The 21,552-nt window shown below is 40.2% G+C and overlaps 1 protein-coding gene across 2 annotated transcripts; it reads left to right on the forward strand.

Moving 5' to 3' along the window:
• Positions 1-9,244: 9,244 nt before the first annotated feature.
• RNF146 (ring finger protein 146) lies at positions 9,245-18,893 on the forward strand. Of its 2 annotated transcripts, XM_075203031.1 has the most exons (3): positions 9,245-9,381; positions 12,584-12,651; positions 16,540-18,893. In XM_075203031.1, the coding sequence occupies exon 3, from the start codon at positions 16,541-16,543 to the stop codon at positions 17,588-17,590; it is 1,050 nt and encodes a 349-aa protein (XP_075059132.1). In that variant the 5' UTR covers positions 9,245-9,381; positions 12,584-12,651; position 16,540; the 3' UTR covers positions 17,591-18,893. The 2 variants fall into 2 exon arrangements, with proteins under 2 accessions (XP_075059132.1, XP_075059134.1); XM_075203033.1 differs by lacking the exon at positions 12,584-12,651 and having other exon boundaries at positions 9,272-9,381.
• Positions 18,894-21,552: the final 2,659 nt, after the last annotated feature.

Genomic DNA, 21,552 nt, shown 5'->3' on the forward strand with positions numbered 1-21,552 from the left:
TGAGTGTGATTGTCTCATTCTAACTCCTCTGATAGTTTATGATTTTATTCCAGTTGTGACTACCATTCTGGAATTAAAAAAACAACATATTTTGTTATCCTTTGCAAGTATTATGGACTGAACTTCACATATTTATAACCAGTAGGTGTCATTCGGGATCTTTGTAGACTGCCTTATCTTTTTACATCGCTATACAATTTCCTCCAAAGTTTCCCTGCACCTGGGAAATTAATTTTTTTTTATACTCTTTTTACATTACCAATATCCGCCTTTTCTCCTTTCCAATGATCTGTGTATCAATTGGGGAGGAAAAAGTAGAGGAATTCTGTTCTTTGTAACCTGTGCAGACAGAAAGTAATGTGAGTATACATAGGGGGGTATTCAATTGTTACCGTCAACGGAAAAAAACGAGCGCTCAAAAAATCTTAGCGTTAATACGGTAATTACTCGCGGAATTTCAGCTCGCCTGAAATTTCCGCGAGTAAACTACCGTATTAACGCTTTTCTCGCGCAATATTACCGTATAAACGGTAATATTTTTTGACCGCTCGTTTTTTTCCGTTAACGCTAACAATTGAATACCCCTAATAATGTCACACAACATCATTTCACTTAATCATGTCTCCAAGGACACACACTGTTTAGAGATTTAACCATTTAGTATATCGGTGATAGTAATTTCCCACTAAGGAACCTCATTAAACATTTGAACTTTTAAAACATCTTTTAGATGTAAATTAACACCTTTATTTGGTAGCAGATTTTTATATCCACCATTGATTTACTTTCTATCTAAAACCAGAGTTCGTGATATTAGTGCCCCTAATGGCCACATAAGATTAATACAACAAAATAACTAAACTACCACTTTTGTTTTTTCTTAAAAAACAAACAAAACTTTTTACTGCAGTTTCAACCATTACTGCTACAAATTTAAATGGTATTCTCATTTATTTTTATGATCCACTTCGGTCCCCCTTCGTGGGATACTATAGTGCGACTAAGAAAACGCAGACATTGACAGCGACATGGTAATCGCAAAGCTGTCATTCCCGACATACTACTAATCATAATGCAGGAGAATTAATTGTTCTCCCAGGAGTCCAGGAAACTTACCCGGATTTCGGTCCACGAGAGTTGCCAAATATGCCATAACTATGCACTGTTCCCTTCCCTAACATACTGTATACTGATATTTGTGTCTCTTAGGGTACATTGCGGATTCATTAGAAAATGGAGTGTACTGGCCCAGGTTATAGGGCTGGAGGTTTTGAGTGAACTGTTGGGACTCTAGAAATGCCCCCATAGAAACATCAGCACACTGTGTTATAATCCTGGCTCAGATACTGAGCGGGGATGTCGATAACATGCCAGAATGTGTGGTCCTCTTCACTGCTGTTGCAGTGCTACATTGTAGGAAGTGATTTGTATTTCATCCATTTAGAAAAGCAGTGTCAGGAGTAGAGATGCTCAGGCTTGGATCCCCGAGAACCGAACACACCGGAACCTAGCAGATCCGAATATCGAGCTGAGCCGGCTCGGTACTTTCACGCCCACATCATCTTTACGTTGTCGGATCTCGCGAGTTTTAGATTCTATAAGAACCACCCTCCACGGCAATCCAGCGCCATTTCACAGAGGGACACAGAAGGGTAGCACAGTTCTTGGCAGTCTGTAGAGCAGAGGGACACAGAAGGGGTAGCACAGTTCTTGGCAGTCTGTAGAGCAGTTGGGCAGCATCATGGGTAGAAAAGAGAGAGGAGGGGTAGCAGTGTTCTTCAAAGTCTCCAGTGACATTCAGTAGAGCTCCATTGCTAATTGTCATTGCTGAAATAGAAATACTAGGGCTGGCAGGATTGGTCTTCTGAATTTGCAGTCAAATTGTACTGTGTTATATAGGTTACACACAAAGAGGAGAGCTCCATTGCTAATTGTCATTGATGAAATACAAATAATAGGGCTGGCAGTCTTGGTGTAAATCTGCAGTCACATTGTACTGTATAATATAGGTTACACACAAAGAGGAAAGCTCCATTGCTCCATTGCTAATTGTCATTGCTGAAATATAAATTCTAGAACTGGTAGGCTTGGTCTTCTGAATTTACAGTCAGATTGTACGGTGTTATATAGGTTACACACAAAGAGGAGAGCTCCATTTCTCTATTGCTAAATGTCATTGCTGAAATAGAAATACTTGGGCTGAAAGGCTTGGTCTAAATCTGTAGTTACATTTTACTGTACCATAGCTCACTCAGAAACAGGAGAGGTGGCAGGGTTCAGTGCTGAAACAGAAATTGTAAATCCTCAAATCAGGATGTCCCTCCAAAATCAGCACCATTGGGTGGTTATGTTAAAGGTGAACGTAGTGGTCTGCAGGACATGTGAGGAGATCTGTGGGGCATGTGGTCTGATAGCATGCAGAGGGTATGTGGGAAGGTCTCAGGGGACTCTGATGGCCATGTAAAGGTCATGGTTGGACATCTGGGGGGCATACTGTTGCATACTGTTGCTCAGGGTGTCATGGTAACATGCTACACCTCTGTGTTCACTGAACTGAAGGGGGGTTGGGGATGGTCAAAGAGAAAGGGGTTTTCATTTAAAGGGGGGCCCACAATTTCTGATGGCAGCCTTGACCCCACTAAGTAGTCATTGACCGATTAGTGAGGGCTGTATAAGCGAAAAGGCGTTTAAACACATTTGCCAGCTTCTATCAGTCTTTATCAAGGTGACTTTTTTAAGTCAAAACATGTTGGAGCTTAGAAGCTGGATACCATATTGAATTTTTTTGCACATATTGTTTTTTATATGTTTTAATGGTGGAACAATGTGAGTGCAATATTTTAAGATTAAAGAAAATATATGTTTAGTTTAAAAATAACGATTTCACCCTGATGTCCCTCCTTTCTTTTCTATATATGATGTATGGTAGAGTACATATGATGGAGGGAAGACAAAGTCTAACATTGAAGTGTCTGTCTAAACTAAATTCTAGTGGGTAGTCTGACACTAGGGGGCAGCACACTGGGGAGGATTATTACTATCTTGAAAACTTTTCGGTCATATGAAGGAAACACTTTGGTTGAGAGAACTTTGCATGGGAACATATATTTTTTGAACTGTTATTTAAGGATGTTTTTTTGTTGGAATTACTTCTGCCCAAACAGTATCACACTATTGTGATTTTGTATCTATCCATGTGAATCCGATTTGGGGAATATACAACATATGAACGAACACGTCTGGGAACATCATTAGGAAAGTATACTTTATGAAATCTGATAAGAAATACTGGCTTCTGATTTTAGTTTGCATATGTTTATGTGGTAGATCTGTGTATGGTCTAATTGTAACCTATCAGGCAGCAGTCAAAAGTGAAGCCCATACTTTTTTCATTTTGTTTTATTACTGTGTTTGCTTCCAATTATGAGGCAATTTGCTGGCACTATATAAATAAATGTTGCTGATCATCCTGTACTTTTAAGAGTCAAAACACTTCTTATATATAGTGCACTGAATATAAAGATTTAAAAAGCATGCCAATCCCAATTTCTATTTCAGATCCCCAATTAGCCCCAGCGTTGATCAGACTGGGCTGATTTCCATTGTAACAGGATATCCCCCCAGTATAATAGATGGGAGTTCCCTAAGATTCCTATCTGTTACCCCAAAAGAGTGTAAAAAAAACTAAATCAAAGTTTTCAAATAAACTGTAATGTAATATGGTAATACGGACTCACGAAAATATTTTTCACCACTTTATTAAATATAAACTAAAATATTCTTGTCTATTTTGTGCCTTCAAGGTTCAAACAAGAAATTAAATATTATTTTCTTCATTGTTATTGCTTTATCTGTTGTAGTCCAAATGAAATGCTTCACCCAAAAAAAAAAAACAGGCTGAAATGATCAAAGCTAGGAGTTCCCATGACTTTTCATGACCACCAGCCAATCACAAACATTTTCCCACATGGCTGCTGCTGCCGTTTACCAGCATGGTAATAGTCCCATCTATTATCACAATAATCCTCTTCTACTCCTAAAATATTGCCTCCTTTATTATATAATTTATGCCTTAAATAATTCTTGAATGCATAGAGACTTTGGGGCTGTTTTCATTTCATGTGTCACATTTGTACATTTTAATGTATTTATTATATTGCTATTTTGGTGCAAAATACATCCCAAAGAGAGCCAACACTGGATCCCCTTGTGACAAATTAAGGGGTAGTCCAGGTTATAAATAATCAGTGTGCATCATCTCCACCGTCCATTTGTTTGATCAGACACCTGGTTCTCAGGTGCTTGAGTTTGAATATCTTTTTTAAGGTTAAATGTTTCACTGGTTGAGAACTCCATAGCAGATACTTTGTCTAGATTTAATTGGACAAAGTTTTGGGAATTAAAGCCTTGGGTGAATCCTGTGGGTGTGTCATGTTGTCCTTATTTTTGACAGATTATCAAGCTGGCCTAAAGTTTTTAACAGGGACGGTGCTTACTCCATCTACCATGAAATCATAGAGCTCAGCATGGAAGGAATGGGTGAGGTGCAGCCAAGCAGGGGAGAATTTAGGTGAGGAGTAGCAACAAGCTATGCTTTCTTTGTAATGGGACTAATATAATGGCAGAAGGACTAAGCTAGAAATGAATAGAGTTTTGGCTGGGATATCATTTTTACTATTCTGATAAGTAAAGCTTTGAAAGGTTGGTCAAATGAGAGGCCAGTTAAGAAAGATGGTAGATGGCCTACAGGTAAATAATATATCACAATCTGCCTGTTTGCAGTACAGCATCTCCTCTGTGGATGCTGCCTTGCTAATACCAGATCCTGCCTACAAGGGGTTGAATTCTCATCATTGGATTTGGATCCTAATCACCTGTGTCTAGCCTTTATAAGACTGCCTTTTCCAGCAAACTGGGCCAGTTCATCAATTGTTACTGTTGTTGGTCTGTCTTAGAAACTCCTGTGATCTGATTCTGATTTGTCTTCTGGTATCTGACTTCTGTTTGTCTCCTTGCATTGCACCCTTTCCTGTGACCCTGACTCAGGCTTCTTTTGACTTAGCTCCCTTTTACTCCCTTGAACTGTTGTGGGTCCTCTAAACTCTGACCCTGGCTTGCCTGATCTTCCTCCTGTCTGATCATCCATTTCTCCTGTTTCCTCAGCTAAACCTGGTATTCTGTACAGGCAGTTCTCCAAATGTGCCTGGTATCCAGTGTCTCCTGCTTCCTCAGCTAAACCTGGTAATCATGTACCTGCAGTTCTCCAATCGTGTCTGGTATCCAGTGACTTCTGCTTCCTTGGCTAAACCTGGTAATTCTGGTATCCTGTACCAGCAATTGCCCACTCATGCCTAATATCCATTGTCTCCTGTTTCCTCAGCTAAACCTGATAATCCTAGTATCTGTACTTGCAGTTCTCCAATTATGCCTGGTATTCAATGACTCCTGCTTCCTAGCAAACCTGGTAATCTTGGTACCCTGTTCCTGCCGTTTCTATGGACTAGTGCTAGCTGTTTTACAATTAACTGCATTTATTCCTGACAGTAGGAACTAGGCAAAAAATTAGAGCCTGCAGATTGCACACTTTCTGCTGTAGAACTAGGGTTCCTACTGTGTTGGATTATGAACTTAATGTTTGGTATCCCAGAGACCAAATTCCTCAGTACCAGATGCTTGAAATTAATATTTTACAACTTCCCTCCAAAATGACACAGGTGTCTACATTATTGCTAGATTTGCTTAAACAGCTTCCTGTTTCCATTCTGTGTGGTTCTTGTTCGAATACTAGTTCAGAAAGAAATAATTTCTTTGCAAAGAGAACAATAAGACCGCAGTACCCACTCCAGAGTCTTCGTTCCACTATAAAAATACTTACTGATCTGAACCTCCTCACATGCATATGGCCTCTGCCACTGAGGATTCCAGGTCTGCAGACCACCCACGTCTTTCTTTGTCAGAGAAGGAACGCACGCAACGAAGAGTTAATCACATATGTCTCTTCTGTGCCAGCTCACAGCACTTCCTAGTGCAATTCCCACTGCGTAAAACCAAATCACCATCCAATTACCCCAAGGGTTCTCTTGTCTCTGAATACAAGTGTATCCTGGGACTGTTCACTAAACCCGATTCAAGGATAGCTACCCTCCAGCCTGCTCCAGAGAAGGTGCTGTTCCTCCAGTCTGTACAGCCAGAGATGCCTCACAGCACTGTTCAGCAATAGATGCCTCACAGCTCTGTTCAGCTAAAGAAGACTCATGGCTCTCTTCAGCCAGAGATGCCTTGCGGAAATATTTGGTCAGAGGTGCAGCACATTTTGTTCCAAGGTGCTTCATAGTGCTGCTTGGTCAGAGGTGCCTCACGGCTCTGTCCAGTCAGAAGTGCCTCATAGTGCTGCTCGATCAGTGCTGCCCAATCCAAGTTGTGTGCTCAGTTCAGGCATTCCAAGTTGTGTACTCAGTCCGGGCCGTTTGACATATGTGCCTAGTCCATCCGAGTTGTGTGCCCAATCTGGGCCACCCGAGTTGCGTGCACAGTCCAGGTCTTCCGAGTTGTGTCCCCTTTTTGGGACTTCGGCCAAGTGTGCCCGTGCCGTGTCTTCAGGCTTATGTGTTCTCTCAGTAGGGGACTCCTGCCCTGCTGTTCCAGTCAGGGACCTCTGCTCTGCTGTCCCACACGGGGAGTCTCACTCTTGGTATCTTGTACCTGTCGTTCTCCAGTTGTACCTGGTATCCAATGACTCCTGCTTCTTAGCTATCCTGCTAATCTTGGTACCCTGTTCCTGCGGTTTCCATGGGCTAGTGCTGTTTTACCATTGACAGCATTTAGTTTATACCTGTGTGATCTGTATTCAAAATAAAGACAGTTTCATTTACACTAATCTCCGTGGTTTTCATACTGGGAATTCTGACACAATTATTGGGCAGGCTGATCTTTGTTGTTAGGGAAGTAGTGAATGATTCATTTGAGGCTGTGCTTTTTACTTGGCTTTTTGCATGGCTTTCTTTGGAGGTTTTAGGGTGAGTGAGTTGGTAGCATCCTCAAAGAATTCATCATAATCAGATTGTTATAAGCCGCCATCGCGGTGGTCCGGCTGGAGCTGTTGCTGAATGTGCCCCAGGCAGCCGGCACATCACTTGCACCCACAGCGTTCCAGCCATTACCAGGGCGACCGGGACGCTCCTCTCTCTCTGCTTCCGCTATGTCCCAGCCATCAGCTACAGCTGGGGTGCACGGCGATGGTGTATAATGATTGCCTCCTGAGCGACTAAGGAGGTGTGTGTCCTCTTTCCCTCACTAGTTGGTCCTTAGCTTCCCTGCCAATTATAGTGTTTGTGCCACACATATACTGACCTGCTCCTGTGGATACTCTTCCAAAATTCTGATTGACTCTTGTTGTGACCTCTGGCTTGTTTCTGGACACTGCTTGAATTCTCATTCTCCCAACTTGCAACCAGCCCTCATCATTTGGCTTGTCCCTATCCTTCTTGCTTCTGACCCACGACTCTTGTCCTGCTCCTGGTATCTGTCTGTTTTGTTCCAGTTATTCTGCCGCCTACCTCTGAGCAACGGTGACTGAACATAAGCCATTACTACATTAGAGTTAAGTCCTGGGGGCATCCGAGTACCTGTCAGTGCAATTAACTCTACGGGAAAGGTGACTCTTTTTTTACCTTTATCTGAGTTAACACTCTTATTCCCAAGCTGGCCAGTGCTGTGTATACATTTTTACGTTAGGAGACAGTGGTACATTTTGTGGTACAGTTATTAAAGGATGAACTCACCCATTACAGGAGGGGCCGCAAGATTTCAGGAAGTCTATATTGTGGGATATTCTAATGTTCACTGGGCCTCCAAGAATGTGGCAAAAGAGACGGCCATCTTCCTTAGGTCTAAGAGTGTCAAATTGTAAGAGTCGAAGGGTATGTATTGGTGCAGCTTAGAAGCCTGATGGATGGGGTGGCTAAGAGATTGACATTCCCAGCACTGTGCATTTAGTTGTGAACATCCTGGGAATGAAGAAGTCCATCTTACTTTGAATATAAAGGCTGATTTGACTGCGTTTTGGGGTTTATACCCAGGAGGTTTTGGCGAGGCACTAGTGGTGGTGCATGAAGGAAGGTCAATGCAGCGATTGGAAAGTTTATGTTAGGGTAAGTTGGTCATGTGGCGAGGCATCCGACGATTCATTTTCAGTATGATCATTTACATAGTCTGGATGGGGTGCACCTCATAGATGAGTTTAGTTTTGTCTATAGATCGGTTGGTTTATGGGTTAAAAGGGGTCGAGATTGATGGCAGGCTTCATTTCTGGGTGGGAACCTTGCTTTAGCAAGAAAGTAGGGCACTCAGCAGCCTGGTTTAGGAACAAGACGGTCGTGGAGCATTCTCCTTCATAATGCTGCTGTAAATTATGATACCACTTGTGTTGGGGGGTCCTGATTACCATCCTTGCAGGGTTCCCAGTATTGAGCCAGGGAGAGTGAGTTCTTCATGTTCTGATAGGTCTCCCACCCAATGGTTTACTTGTGCTTTCTTTGCCACCATTCCAGATAATTAAAGCCGTGACATGTTTTTATCACCAAAAATTCCTCATGATCTTCATTTTATTATAATATTTACGGCTTGTGTGTTTGTAGTTATGTGCAGAGGGGAGAACATCCATCGCTTATGCAATAGCATTATTAGCCGAGAGCACTGTACCATTCTTATTGATACTAGCAGGTTCCTGAAAGCAAGAGGGCACAAACAAATTATTGATGACTTTCCAGATTTTTGAAGGATTTTAAGAGCTTTGATAAAAAGTAATATTGCTTATAACATGTATTCCGCATGTGCCTATCAGTGGTAAGGCAATAAATTCGGCAGTAACCCAAGCATGGTGATCCCTAGGAACTTTAACCCTGCAGAATGGTACATTAGTACACCAAAGTTTTAGAAACTGTGATTGAAAATAATGAAATGCAAAATTAATGTCAGTTATCAAATTAATTCTGTACCAGGATAACGCACAGCTTTATCCTCCTAATGAAATGTATCTTACATTTGAAATGATAGAGCTATGCCCCATAGTCTCATATTCATTTTCTATAGCAAACACAAGGCGTCACATTATAGGGAACACACAAACAGCCATGACAACACGGACACCAATGGCAGCTGTTCTTTCACAGAGCGGAGAAGAATGGAATTACCTCAGAGTTCAGCGGGTGTAGGCTGGAAACACGAAGCTCAGTGATTGGCTGTGAGCGGCTACAGGGCTGGGATAGACGCGGAAGGGGAATGAGTGCAGGGGTTACCTAGTTCGCTCATCTACTTCCAGGGCATCGTTCCGTCAGAGGGAATCACAACAGACAGTACCGGTTCGCACGGTCCACCGAGGAGGTATGTCATTGTGTCAGGTCATCACAGGCGAGATCTCATAGAGGTTATGATTACGATGTGTTGTAAATTAATGTGAAGCTGTGTGTTTACGTCATTGTTGTCGCTGGAGACATTAGTAAACAGCCCCTGACTCCTATACAGTAAATAGCCCCTGATTCCTATACATTGGGGGTCCTCAGGCGTTGATCACTGTGTGCATTCTATACATAGTATGTCTGCTGCGTGATGCCATAAACAGGCAAAGCGATGTGTTTACCTGTTGTATCCATACATATGCGATTTGTTTTTCTCTATATTATACAATAGATGTAAACACGGCATATAATATAGTTGATGATCGCCTGTGCCTATCTATAAATAGTAATTATTACAATTCATTGTTATAAAGATGCTCATTTCCTTGTCTGGTTCTGTCACTAGAGGAGTTGCCAAAAGTCAGTGGTCCCCTCTTAAGTATTAAAGGACATGGGGGTATATTTACTAAACGGCAAGTTTGAAAATGTGGAGATGTTGCCTATAACAACCAATCAGATTCTAGTTATCATTTTGTTTAGAACATTCTACAAAATAACAGCTAGAATCTGGTTGCTATAGGCAACATCTCCACATTTTCAAACCTGCAGATTAGTAAATCTAGCCCATGGTGTGTCCTCCACTTGTTACCTTTGAGTGAATGGGACAAATTGCATAGAGATTGGGTTGTCTGGGAGGAAATGAACAGGCTATACCAGTGTTTCTCAACTCCAGTCCTCAGGGACCCCTAACAGTGCATGTTTTCCATATGTCTTTGCTGGAGCACAGGTGTATTCATTACTAACTGACACATTTTGAAAGATACACAGGTGGTCCTAATTATTTCTCTTGTGACCTGGAAAACCTGCACTGTTAGGGGTCCCTGAGGACTGGAGCTGGGAAGCAGTGGGCTATATTCTTCTAAGTCTGTTGATAAATTGTGACTTGTCTAAATATAATGTTTAATCCCATGTAGGACAAATTTAAGGCACACTAACCCCATTTTTTAATGTTTTCTTTGCCATTATCTAAGGTGAACATTTAATGCACATTTTTAAAGCTAACAAATTTCTTTGCCCAAAAACAGTCAATTAAAACAGTATTTCAATATTTGCTGTCCTGCACGTAACATGTAAATTAATGTAACATTTGGAGTTTAGTGCTCCCTTTAATGTAGGATTTAGATACTAGACATTTTAATTTATAAATCACCAAAGCTAGACATGTTTAAAGATGGTATAACACAAAAAAAAAAACCAAAGCAAAGAAAGCAAAAAAAATATATCCCTTTTATAGGCACTATACAAAAGTTGCTTCCCAGGCTTTGTCCAGCTCTGTGGTAATCTCATACTTGCCAACTCTCCTGGAATGTCCGGGAGACTCCTGAAATTCGGGTTGGTCTCACGGACTCCCGGGAGAGCTGGCAAATTTCCCGTATCCCGCAATTGCAGGTCTAAAATGACGCAATTCGTGAAGAATCGCGTCATTTTGGCCCCGCCCCTGGGAAAACAGCATATTTGTGGTGAGGGGCTGGGCCAAAATGATGCAATTGGCTGCACCCCACCCCTCCCGCCCTCTAGACACACCCCTCTCCCGGATAGGACTTCCCAAATGTAGGTAAGTATGGGTAATCTACTGCACAGTTGTTTTAACTAACTAACTATTCATTTTATTGAAATGGGTGGTCCTGTTACCCTTTTTCATTACTACCCCTCAGATCTAGCAATCATCCACTGTAACTTAATCACCACCACCACCAAACAATTTGCAACCATGGTGAACAAAGTGATCTAGTCACTAGAATACTGGATAGGTTGAAGTCTTCAGTGGGCTAGAATGTAGCTCTGCACCACATTCATTGTACATCTTCTATCCCTAGTCACTCCAATTCTATGGATGCCACCAGCTCTGAAATTTTCATGCTTGCAGACAGTTGAGTATGGCTGTGATTGTCTGAAACTTACTCTGGGGCCTGTGCGGAGTTGCTACATGGGGTTTATATTACTAAAGAGTGGAGGAGTCATTAGTGATCCCAAATATAAATTAAATTCTGCATTCGGTTGTATGTATATCTTTGTCAGCTCAAATGATGGTTTTTTGCCATATTTTAATATGCCACAATATAAATTGTATCTTTTATTGTATCAAAATATGTTTATATTTCACCAATATTAGCGTTTGTTATGCCATACGCATTCTTTTCTCCAGGAGCTTTTTGGGAACAACTTTTGTATTTTGATTCTTATTTTCAGACGCTTGCACTATTGTTATGCCTGCTGATGACATGATTTTGTTTTTTATATGTCTGACTGATTCTACAGTAACTTGTCACTTTTCCACCCAATATTTGAATAGGTACATGTCTTAATTATGCCTAATTAAACCTGTATTTTATAGATACTTTTTACTTTACACTTTATAAATAACTGCTGTGCATTTTATCCTCCAGTTTTTTTCTGTCTAGCGAACCTGACCATTGTGCGGGACTGTTTTGCAAAATTTATTGGTAATAAGATCCATTACTTGTGCCAGTACATCTAATCTAATAATATTGAATGTAATATCTGGTCATATCAGATTAGTAGACCATTATAGTGCCCTCACACGAAGCAGTTTATATTTGTGTCAGGATCGTGTTCAATTTGGAAATGTTTAATATAAAATTCCTAAAGAAAAATCTATTGTTTGCATGTAGGCCAAAGCAGGATTACATAATGTAGAATTAAGATTTCAGTAGGTAAAATCTAAGATATTTTAAGGAGCCAGAGAGGATGATCATCCATTGACCTAAATAGAAATGACTCCCAAAACTTAGGGTCTAGCAGTAATTTTTTAGATGCATTGGTTACATGGCTCCAGGGATTTGTCCAGCCCTTATTAGCTTTAGTCAAGCATTATTATTTAACAACTCTTGCATACATGGCACAATCTAAATAAAATATAAGTGAGCTTCTAAGTTTGTGCAGAAAATAGGTCAGAAAGATCATCACAAAACTACTGCATGTTCTAATGTTTCAATCAAAAAGAATGCTCTTTAGAACACATATTAAGCCAGTTTCATACCAATTTCCATCTGGATTTACTAAATTTTCAGTGTGTACAAGTAGGTATAAAAAGGGGCTTACAATGTTGTTCCAAAGCTTTCTTCTTTTTTTTTTTTTTTCTTTCCCTTGGGTTTTCCCAACTATAGTTGAAGTGCAAGCAACTGAGAAAAAGAATGCATATAAACAAAGGAATTCCCAGAAGCTCCATGTAGAGGTAAGGATAAAAAGTGTGATATCATCAAGTCAATTTTATTTATCCATTTCCTTGTGTAAACATATAAAGAATAGGTAACCCTTTAAAGAAATGTAGCATTTTTTTTGTTGTTGGTATTATATTGATTAATAAAAGCCAAATGCAAAACATTTTAATTAAACTTGACACAGTATTGTTAGTCAATAGAGTGCAATATTGCAGATACCAGGGATTTGACATAATATCACTTTATATGTGGCTCCAAAACCGTGATGAATACCAATAAAAATCGATCTGGTCATCGATCGGCATGTTGATAAATGCATCAGGAAGGTGACTTATCTGTACAGTCATCTTTCAACCACCCTAACATGCCCTTTTTACACCGGAGGAAATGACTGCATCTTGCCACCCATCTATGTGCTCAAATAAGGCACAATTATCCTGTTTTTTTTGGGATGAGTGGCAGAATGGTAGCACCTAAGACCAACTTTAAACTGGAGAGGGTAGAGAAGATAATGGGTCCTGCTTATCCTTTTCTTCCTTGCTGCATGTCTATTAAAATAGCTCTCCAGCTAAAGCAGCCGACCACTTTGCTAGCTTGCCGAGCACAGTGAGTTTAGCTCTGTGTTCATCCATTGTCATACTCCATATCTGTCTTTGGTCCTACAACTCTGTTTACTGTGTCCTTGCTTTTGTCCCACAAAAAGAACTCTGTCTGGTTCCACAAGCCAGAAAACAATTTGTGTTGTACTCCTAAGAACCACATTGTTCTAGCATAATAAACCCATAAGATACATGCACAGATTTCTCTGTTTTATAAAGTATGATTTCTTGAGAAGCCTGAAACACCATTGTTAACACCTATGACAAAAGACAAAAACTCTAAAACATTTCATGCTGACCCCCCACTTGTATGGATCAAGCATTGTCATCAATTTCCTGAGAGCATTATAATGTATAAAACAGTGGTCTCCCCAGAAAATTTTGCCAGCCGAGTGGCATTAAGAAGCAGCGGGGTGGGGCCATTTCTAATACTTTACAATAATAATGAAAAAAGTTGGAGGTTATTGCTCACACCTGCCAGGACTGGTCAGACTGGTGGTACCAGTATGTTTTTGGAGTGTGGGAGGAAACCCACGCAAACACAGGGAGAACAAACAAACTCCACACAGATAAGGCCATGGTCAGGAATTGAACTCATCACCCCAGTGCTGTAAGGTAGAAGTGCTAACTACTTAGCCACCGTGGTCTAACACACACTGCTGGCTGTGGTACTCACATATTGCATGTTCCAATAGGAGAAACAATTGTTTATTCACTAATAATAGGGCTCTGTTGAGCTCCAAGAGCTGGGTGGAAAGTTAAAAACAGCCGGGTGGAGCACCCGGGAAATAGGGGTTGGGGAGGACACTATAAAACGTCGCTGAACAGCTCTTAGAGTCCTGGTAGAATTACCTCCAACAGCCTTTTCCTTTTGTCCTCTCATTGGCTTAATAATGCCACAGAAGATAGATATATATTATACATGCTGAGGGCATGTAAACTTTTATAAAATCTATACGTACATGTAATATAGAGGTTTTAGGTGACATTGTACAAGACATACATGTCCAAAGATCAGAATAGGCTCATGATCATTTCAGTTTTAAGAACAATGCAGCACTGTTTTCTCTGTAACTAGGGATAATATTGTCCAGATCCTGCATACTAAATGAGGCTTTCTACAGATGGCCGACTGTTTGTAGTTGCTGTGGAAAAATATTAGTATCTTGTAATATTATTAAGTCAAGTCGAGAAATAAACGGGATATAAAAATGCACAAGACAAAAATGTGACTTTATCACTATATTCTCAGATAAAATTAAGCAATGTACAGTATGTTTAAATCCTTTTCAATAGTCACCCAGTAGTCTTTTCTGATGTAAAACTAGAATTCAAAAGTCATCTTTAAGAATCTATCATTTGTAGGTTAAGATGATTAAAGTTTGAATGGGGTACAGAAACAAAAAATAGAAGTGTTTCAATCCTTTGTTGGTATTTTTTTTTTTAACATTTTCTGCTGTTTGTTTGTGATCCCTCCTACTTTGTGTGGGAGGATACTGGGCAATGCAATGTCTGTAGGTCCAGTAAGTATAAAGGTAATGTAACTACGAAAAATGTCTGTTTTATTGTGTTTGACATAGCGGTTTGTGCAGCCACTTGAGAAAAAAAAGTGTATCTCCTTTCAAATTGGTTTGTTAAATATGTCCAGATATGTAAGCAATCATCTATACCTAACATTTAATACATCTAATCTCATGTGACAAATAATCTATAACAGTTCACCCTGTCATTCTTTATGCAACAAAATATGTCAGCCTTGAGAAGCCACGTGTTCAAAAAAATAAAGCTATATTCTCTATATAAAAGCAGAAAATTTGTCTTTCTTTTTAATATGCCCGTATAGGCTAGTCAAAGGTTTATATTATCGCTATATGTAGGTTATGAGCAAACTTGGGGTATTTGTAACTGCTATCTGTCAGTCCTTTCTTAGCTGACTCCAGTGATGTCTCAGAATTTACCACTGGACCATGCTCCAAAGGTATTGTGAGACTATTATCATACCTTTAGAAGATTAACAGGAGAGCTCTTTGAAAAGATAAAACGAGTATGGGTAAAATAATTCAAACAATGTTAATCGTACAGAATGGTGATGTGTGCCTGCAGACTTCTAGTTTCATTGTATACATTTGACTTTTAATATTTTCATTAGAAAAATACAAAGGGAACATAAAAAGTGGTGCTAGGTTGCCATTTAAATATCTTTACATTCTTTATGAAGCACCATGCCTGTTTTCACTAATCTGTGCTTTGAGATCATTGTAAAATCGGCACAATATTCAACAATAAAATGAGACAATGTGTGATGACCTAAGTCATGCTCGGATGAGACTAAAAACATGGGTATGCCTGTATCATTATACAATTGTTGCTGATATCAGTAGCAGTTTATTTTGTAACAGTGCTGTCTCTCTGGATGACCACTGAGCTAAAGAATTCTACATCGGAAACTTCACTGGAGCCTGTTTGTGTGGTTGCAAAATACACACACAGGTCAATGGCTATCAACTGCAGTATACATTTACCAAAATACCCGATAATGATACTATGTATTTTGATTGTCATTGGGCATCATGTTTATTACTTCTGCATGTCAAACCCCAAAAGGTCTCACATAGGTGTGGTCAGCATTCATACACAGTTCATTGCATCAATTATGTTGTTGCTGCTTTGATTTGGGCAATGTTCTCCTTTTCCAGCTGATGTAAGCCATTATAACATACTAATATATTAGTCTGATTTTGCTGATTTGACCCTCAAAGTGGGTAGTACTGCTGTTGGCAATAAAAATCGTTGACAAATATTTGTTTGACTTGGGATGGTGGATGGTACTTATCCGAATGATTGTTCTAATTCTAAGTATGTGCAGTAACATTCCATTAAAAGCAATATTGTAAATTACAGAAGCTTAAAGCTACACTACAACCTAATATAAAATTTTACTAAGTTGCTCGTCCCTCCTTGATTAAACCCCATGGGCTGCCTCGTTGAGCCTTTTTTCTGGGCTCTGCCAAACCATTGCTGTTCGCCACACTAAAATAGCAGCAAAAGTGTAAGCAGGAGAACCAATTATTTCCTCCATCACCCTGTTTTCACCTGGAGCTATAAGAGGAAAAATTGCTGTCCCTGGAGAGGAGCATGTTAAAAAAAAATATTTTAAGTAGGTGGTTGTGCAGTTTTAAGGAATTGTTCTACTTTAAATGCGGTAACACAATAATGTGCAGGTATATGGTATTGTGGCTTCTTTTAGTTAAACTGTATTTTTACCAAAACTAATAAAAAAAAAATTCTCTCTTAAATCAATAGGATGGCTGGTTGTGGTGAAGTTAGCCACACTGCAAACATGTTGCCCACAAATAAGAAGCTAGGAGAGGCTTGTTCCAATGGTGCACCAAACCTTGCAGTCCCTGAATGTGCCATCTGCCTACAAACCTGTGTACACCCAGTCAGCCTTCCTTGCAAGCACATTTTCTGTTACCTGTGTGTGAAAGGAGCCTCATGGCTTGGGAGGCGATGCGCACTGTGTAGGCAAGAGATTCCTGAGGACTTCCTTGACAAACCTACTTTGCTTTCCCCTGAGGAACTAAAATCTGCTAGCAGAGGGAATGGAGAATATGCTTGGTACTATGAGGGAAGAAATGGTTGGTGGCAGTATGATGAGAGGACAAGCAGAGAGCTTGAAGATGCCTTCACAAAAGGCAAAAAGAATACAGAGATGCTGATTGCTGGCTTTCTTTATGTAGCTGACTTGGAAAACATGGTGCAGTACAGACGAAATGAGCATGGTCGGCGTAGAAAAATGAAAAGGGATATTGTAGATATACCAAAAAAGGGTGTTGCTGGTTTACGACTGGACTGTGATGCAGCTAATGTAAATCCAGCTCGAGAAAGTTCAGCAGATGGTGCAGACAACATTGCAACACTTGGAGCTTCATCAGGTCAACCTACTTCTACTTTACCTGTAAGACCACACACAGCCCTTGGTAGTCAAACTGCAAATCCAGCCCTTCCACATTCTGATGCGAGCACTCCACTTGATAATGCATTTTCCCAACTTCAGATTGGAGATAATGCTACAGGTAGAAATAACATAGGGGAAGGCGAGGAAGGACTGCCACCACCTGGAGGCAGAGTGTCCGTTCCTGATTCCACAGTAGATGACCCTGAATCAGATGACAGCAGTACCCAAGGAATTCTTTCACTGCAACAGAACGCATTTCTTGTTCAACAGAGACACACAGTAATAGGGGCTACACAGCCACCACCAGATCATGCAGCTGCAGCAGCTAATGGTGCACAAAGTACCATTGTAAGGTCTAGAAGACCTGACGGACAGTGCACGATTACAGAAGTCTAAGTGAGGTTCCTGTGCTTCTAAGAGCCATGTAAGATGTCATTGCTTTAGGATTGAGCTCAGACCGGGACAACTGGTTGTTTAAAAAAACAATGAAAATATTGACCCCCTAACATGAAGTATATCTTGAGTTATTTCAGTTTTAAGCTGGAAGGTGTATTTATAAGTAGATACCTGAAGAGACTGAGTGGGCTTAACCTGAGTGCTGAATTGGCCTGCAATATTCTGTATTATATTTTCGTAGTGGTGCTAAACTAGAAGGTATGAATCATTTAATTCAAGGAGTTTAAATATTCCTTCTTGTTTATTGCTCTCTAGTAAATACAACACCATATAACGAGGTGCATTTATGAAAGTGGAATAAGGAAAAAAAAACATTTGTATTCAGAGGAGTTATTTGATGGTCATGAGTAAGAAATTCTCAGTTAACTATCCCCCCAAGCTCTCCATTTCCCTTTTGAGTGCACATTCATAAACTAAAGATGTTTATCCTTCTTCCTACTACTCCTCTCTTCTCACGCACCATATTCCCTATTGTGGGATCACACAGATATACATAATTTGCAGCAGGCATCAAATATTTCAGGCCTATTCAGCAAGGTAGAGGAGTTTAGTTTTCTCTTACCACTCTGTCTTTATGTCTTATGTGTGTATGTGTGTTTTGCTTTGTGATTGCTTCTGGTTCTTTCTGAAGAATGAATGTCTTATCTATAAAAATAATAAAAAAAAAATTCCCTCACACAATGCTAAGTTAATAATGGTTGGCGTAACAGGCTTCTATTCCATTAAATTTGCTACTACTTAATGCTATATAAATTTAAAAACAATCCTTCTACAACAATGTTTGCAGATGCTCACCTTGTCACTGTGTAGCTTGGCATGTCCCCTGACCTCTTACCACTGTGTGATTGTTTTAATTGAATTCTTCAAGGGAAAGAGAACTATAATCAAAAAGTTATCTTTCCCATGAAGCCCAAGTGTATTTCAATTAACTCTGCATGAGTTTGACTGCAAGAATGTGAGGAAACACTTCTAAAAGTCCAGGAGCTGAGTAAATGTGTAATTTAATGACATGTAGTTGTAAGTTTGAAGTAACGTGGTTTAATAAGCAAATGGCTTCCATTTTAGATCAACCTTCCAGCAGCATATGTATAGAGCTAATATTGTTTTGTTGACAATTTTTACACCTCTTCCTCTTCTTAGACTTTGCTGTCTAGTCTATATTTAGAAATTTTTCCCCTTCAAGTTGTCTTGTTTTTGTTACAAAATTTGTAATTTAATAAAGATTACATTTTATCAGCAACAACCTGACTTTTGCATTCCAGTCATTGTGTGCCTGGTATTACATCAGACTGTTAGGAACATTCTGAGATTTAATATAGCCACATGGCAGAAGCACAATTTTTTTCATTTGGATCCTTAGGTAACCGACACACGCAATAAAGTAGAAACTAGCTAAGAATTCACAAAGCATGAAGATGAGGTAGCACAGATGAGTACGAGTAATACTGTGGGGACTCACAGAATATAGCAAGGGACATATGAGGGAGACGAACAGTAGACAGACATGAGACACTAGGTAGAGAGGACCCTGCCCGTGAAATCTTACACTCTAGTGGGCGGGGTGGTAATAGACAGAACCAAAGAAATAGGAGGTGATGGATAGGGGTGGTAGGATAGGCAAGCTTGAAAAAGTGAGTTTTAAGTTGGCGTTTGAAGGATTGTAGGTTGGGGGAGAGTGTAGTGAGACGGGATAGGAAGTACCAAAGATGGGGGGGGCAATATGGGAGAAGTTTTGGAGGCGAGAATGGGAGGAAGTAATGAGGTTAATTGAGGTAGGGCCAGGTGGGGATGTACCTCTGTACCTCAAGACAAGGTCAGAGATGAATGGGGGAGAAGTGTTGATAAGGGCTTTTAAGTGAAGGTAAGGAGCTTGAACTGAATTCTGAAACTGAGCAAATTTATTTAGAGAAGTAATGAAAGAGGAGCAATGAAAGAGGAAGATGAGCAGAGTTGCAGCATTCTGGATAGATTAAAAGTAAGTAAGGCGAGAGCCAGGAAGCTCAGCGAGAAGGAGGTTGCAGTAGTCAAGATGAGAAATGGACCAGAATTTTGATTACTTCCCGAGAGAGGAAGGGGCTGATTTTAGTGATGTTACAAAGGAGAAAGTGGCAGGATTTGGTGAGAGGCAAAGCTGAGGGCACAGTAACGGATGAATCCAAGGCAGTGGGTTTGGGTGCAGTATAGAGAGTTGTTATCATCAGAGAGGGAAATTTTAGGAGGGATAGTAACATTAGCAGGAGGAAAGATGAGTTTGGATTTAGAGTATGACATGCATTAAAACCGTAAATAACAGTACAGTTGTCCAGAGTATTAAATACATGATTGCAATTACCGGAACAAATCTACAGAACAAAATGCAGCATAAGACATATGAAGGGGGACAAACAAAGATGAGAGAGAGTAGACAGACAAGATATATAAGGTAGAGGACTGAGACCTTACATTCTAGAGAGAGGTGGAAGTGAGAAATAATAGGAGCAAAAGGGACATTTAGCCAATAACCATATATGTTTACAAGAGAATGTGTTCTAGTTTTTATTAACAGAGTAAGTGTTTGTAAGTTGATTGTAATGGAGAGTTATAAGACTTTCCTAGGCATAGGTTAAATAGGGGCAGCACCACAGTCCACTACATAAGTGAGATCATCAACAATTATTGACATTTCCTTGAGAAAGTCCCAGTCTTTCGATGAAATGCACTTGAAGGACATTGCAAATGTTATATGCATGAACTCAAAATTAAGGACACCTTCTGACGGCAGTTGCAACAGCGATATCAGAAGGCTGGAGGAGAGCTGAAATCCAGCAGATGCAGAGTAAGCTGCTGTTGCAGAGTTCCTGGGACAATTGGAGTCTTTCACATAGATTCAAAGTGACCATGTATCTGATCTACATGTAAGTGAATATTAGTTTGTAATTTTAATAAAGAACTAACAAAGAGGACCGGATTCTTTAAGGGAGCAGTGAACTTTTGGGTGGAATTTACTATTATCTACAATAGGTTTGTATATAAGACACAGTAACAACCGTGACATGAGACTGTACACAACAGAGGCACCAGGTTTTAAAGTGACATAATAGTGCCGCACCACAGGGACCAAGCTCAGGTCTGAACAATAGTTTAGGTTGTGAACTGTGCTGTTTCACCAAATAGGGCTCGCATTGGAATTTTACTTTTTAAACCATGCATAATTCCCATGTGTGGATCAAACACAGATGTTACAATGAACCAAAAACATCTGGTCCTGGCCAGAACACATTTAAACCATACAATGTTCACAATAATATCACATGGCTTCTCTGTAATACTACTGAATAATAATTTATCTGTAGCACAAACAGTGAAAAAAGACGTTAAATCACAGAGTGATGTCAACGACTGCTAAAGCGCCTGGTGAGTAAAAGTTGCTAACGACCTGCTGATTCCATAACTGAAGAGTTCCAAACTTCCACTAGCATTAATGTAAGCACAAAAACTGTGCGGCGGGAGCTTAATGGAATGGGTTTCCATGGCCGAGCAGTTGCATGCAAGCCTCACATCACCAAGACCAATGCCAAGTGTCAGATGGAGTGGTGTAAAGCACACCGACACTGGACTGTGGAGCAGTGGAAACGTGTTCTATGGAGTGACTAATCACGCTTCTCTGTTTGGCAGTCAGCTGGCCAAGTCTGGGTTTGGTGGATGCTGGGAGAACGTTACCTGCTTGACTGTATTATGCCAACAGTGAAGTTTGGTGGAGGAGGGATAATGGTATAGGGCTGTTTTTAGGGTTTGGGCTAGGCCTCATCTCCAGTGTAGGGCAATCTTAATTTTTCACCATACCAAGTCATTTTGGAGAATGCCAGGCTTACAACTTTGTGGCATCAGTTTGGGGAAGGCCCTTTTCTATTCCAACATGACTG

The sequence above is a fragment of the Mixophyes fleayi genome, chromosome 3 (assembly GCF_038048845.1).
Source record: "Mixophyes fleayi isolate aMixFle1 chromosome 3, aMixFle1.hap1, whole genome shotgun sequence".
NCBI classification, from domain to species: Eukaryota; Metazoa; Chordata; class Amphibia; order Anura; family Limnodynastidae; genus Mixophyes; species Mixophyes fleayi.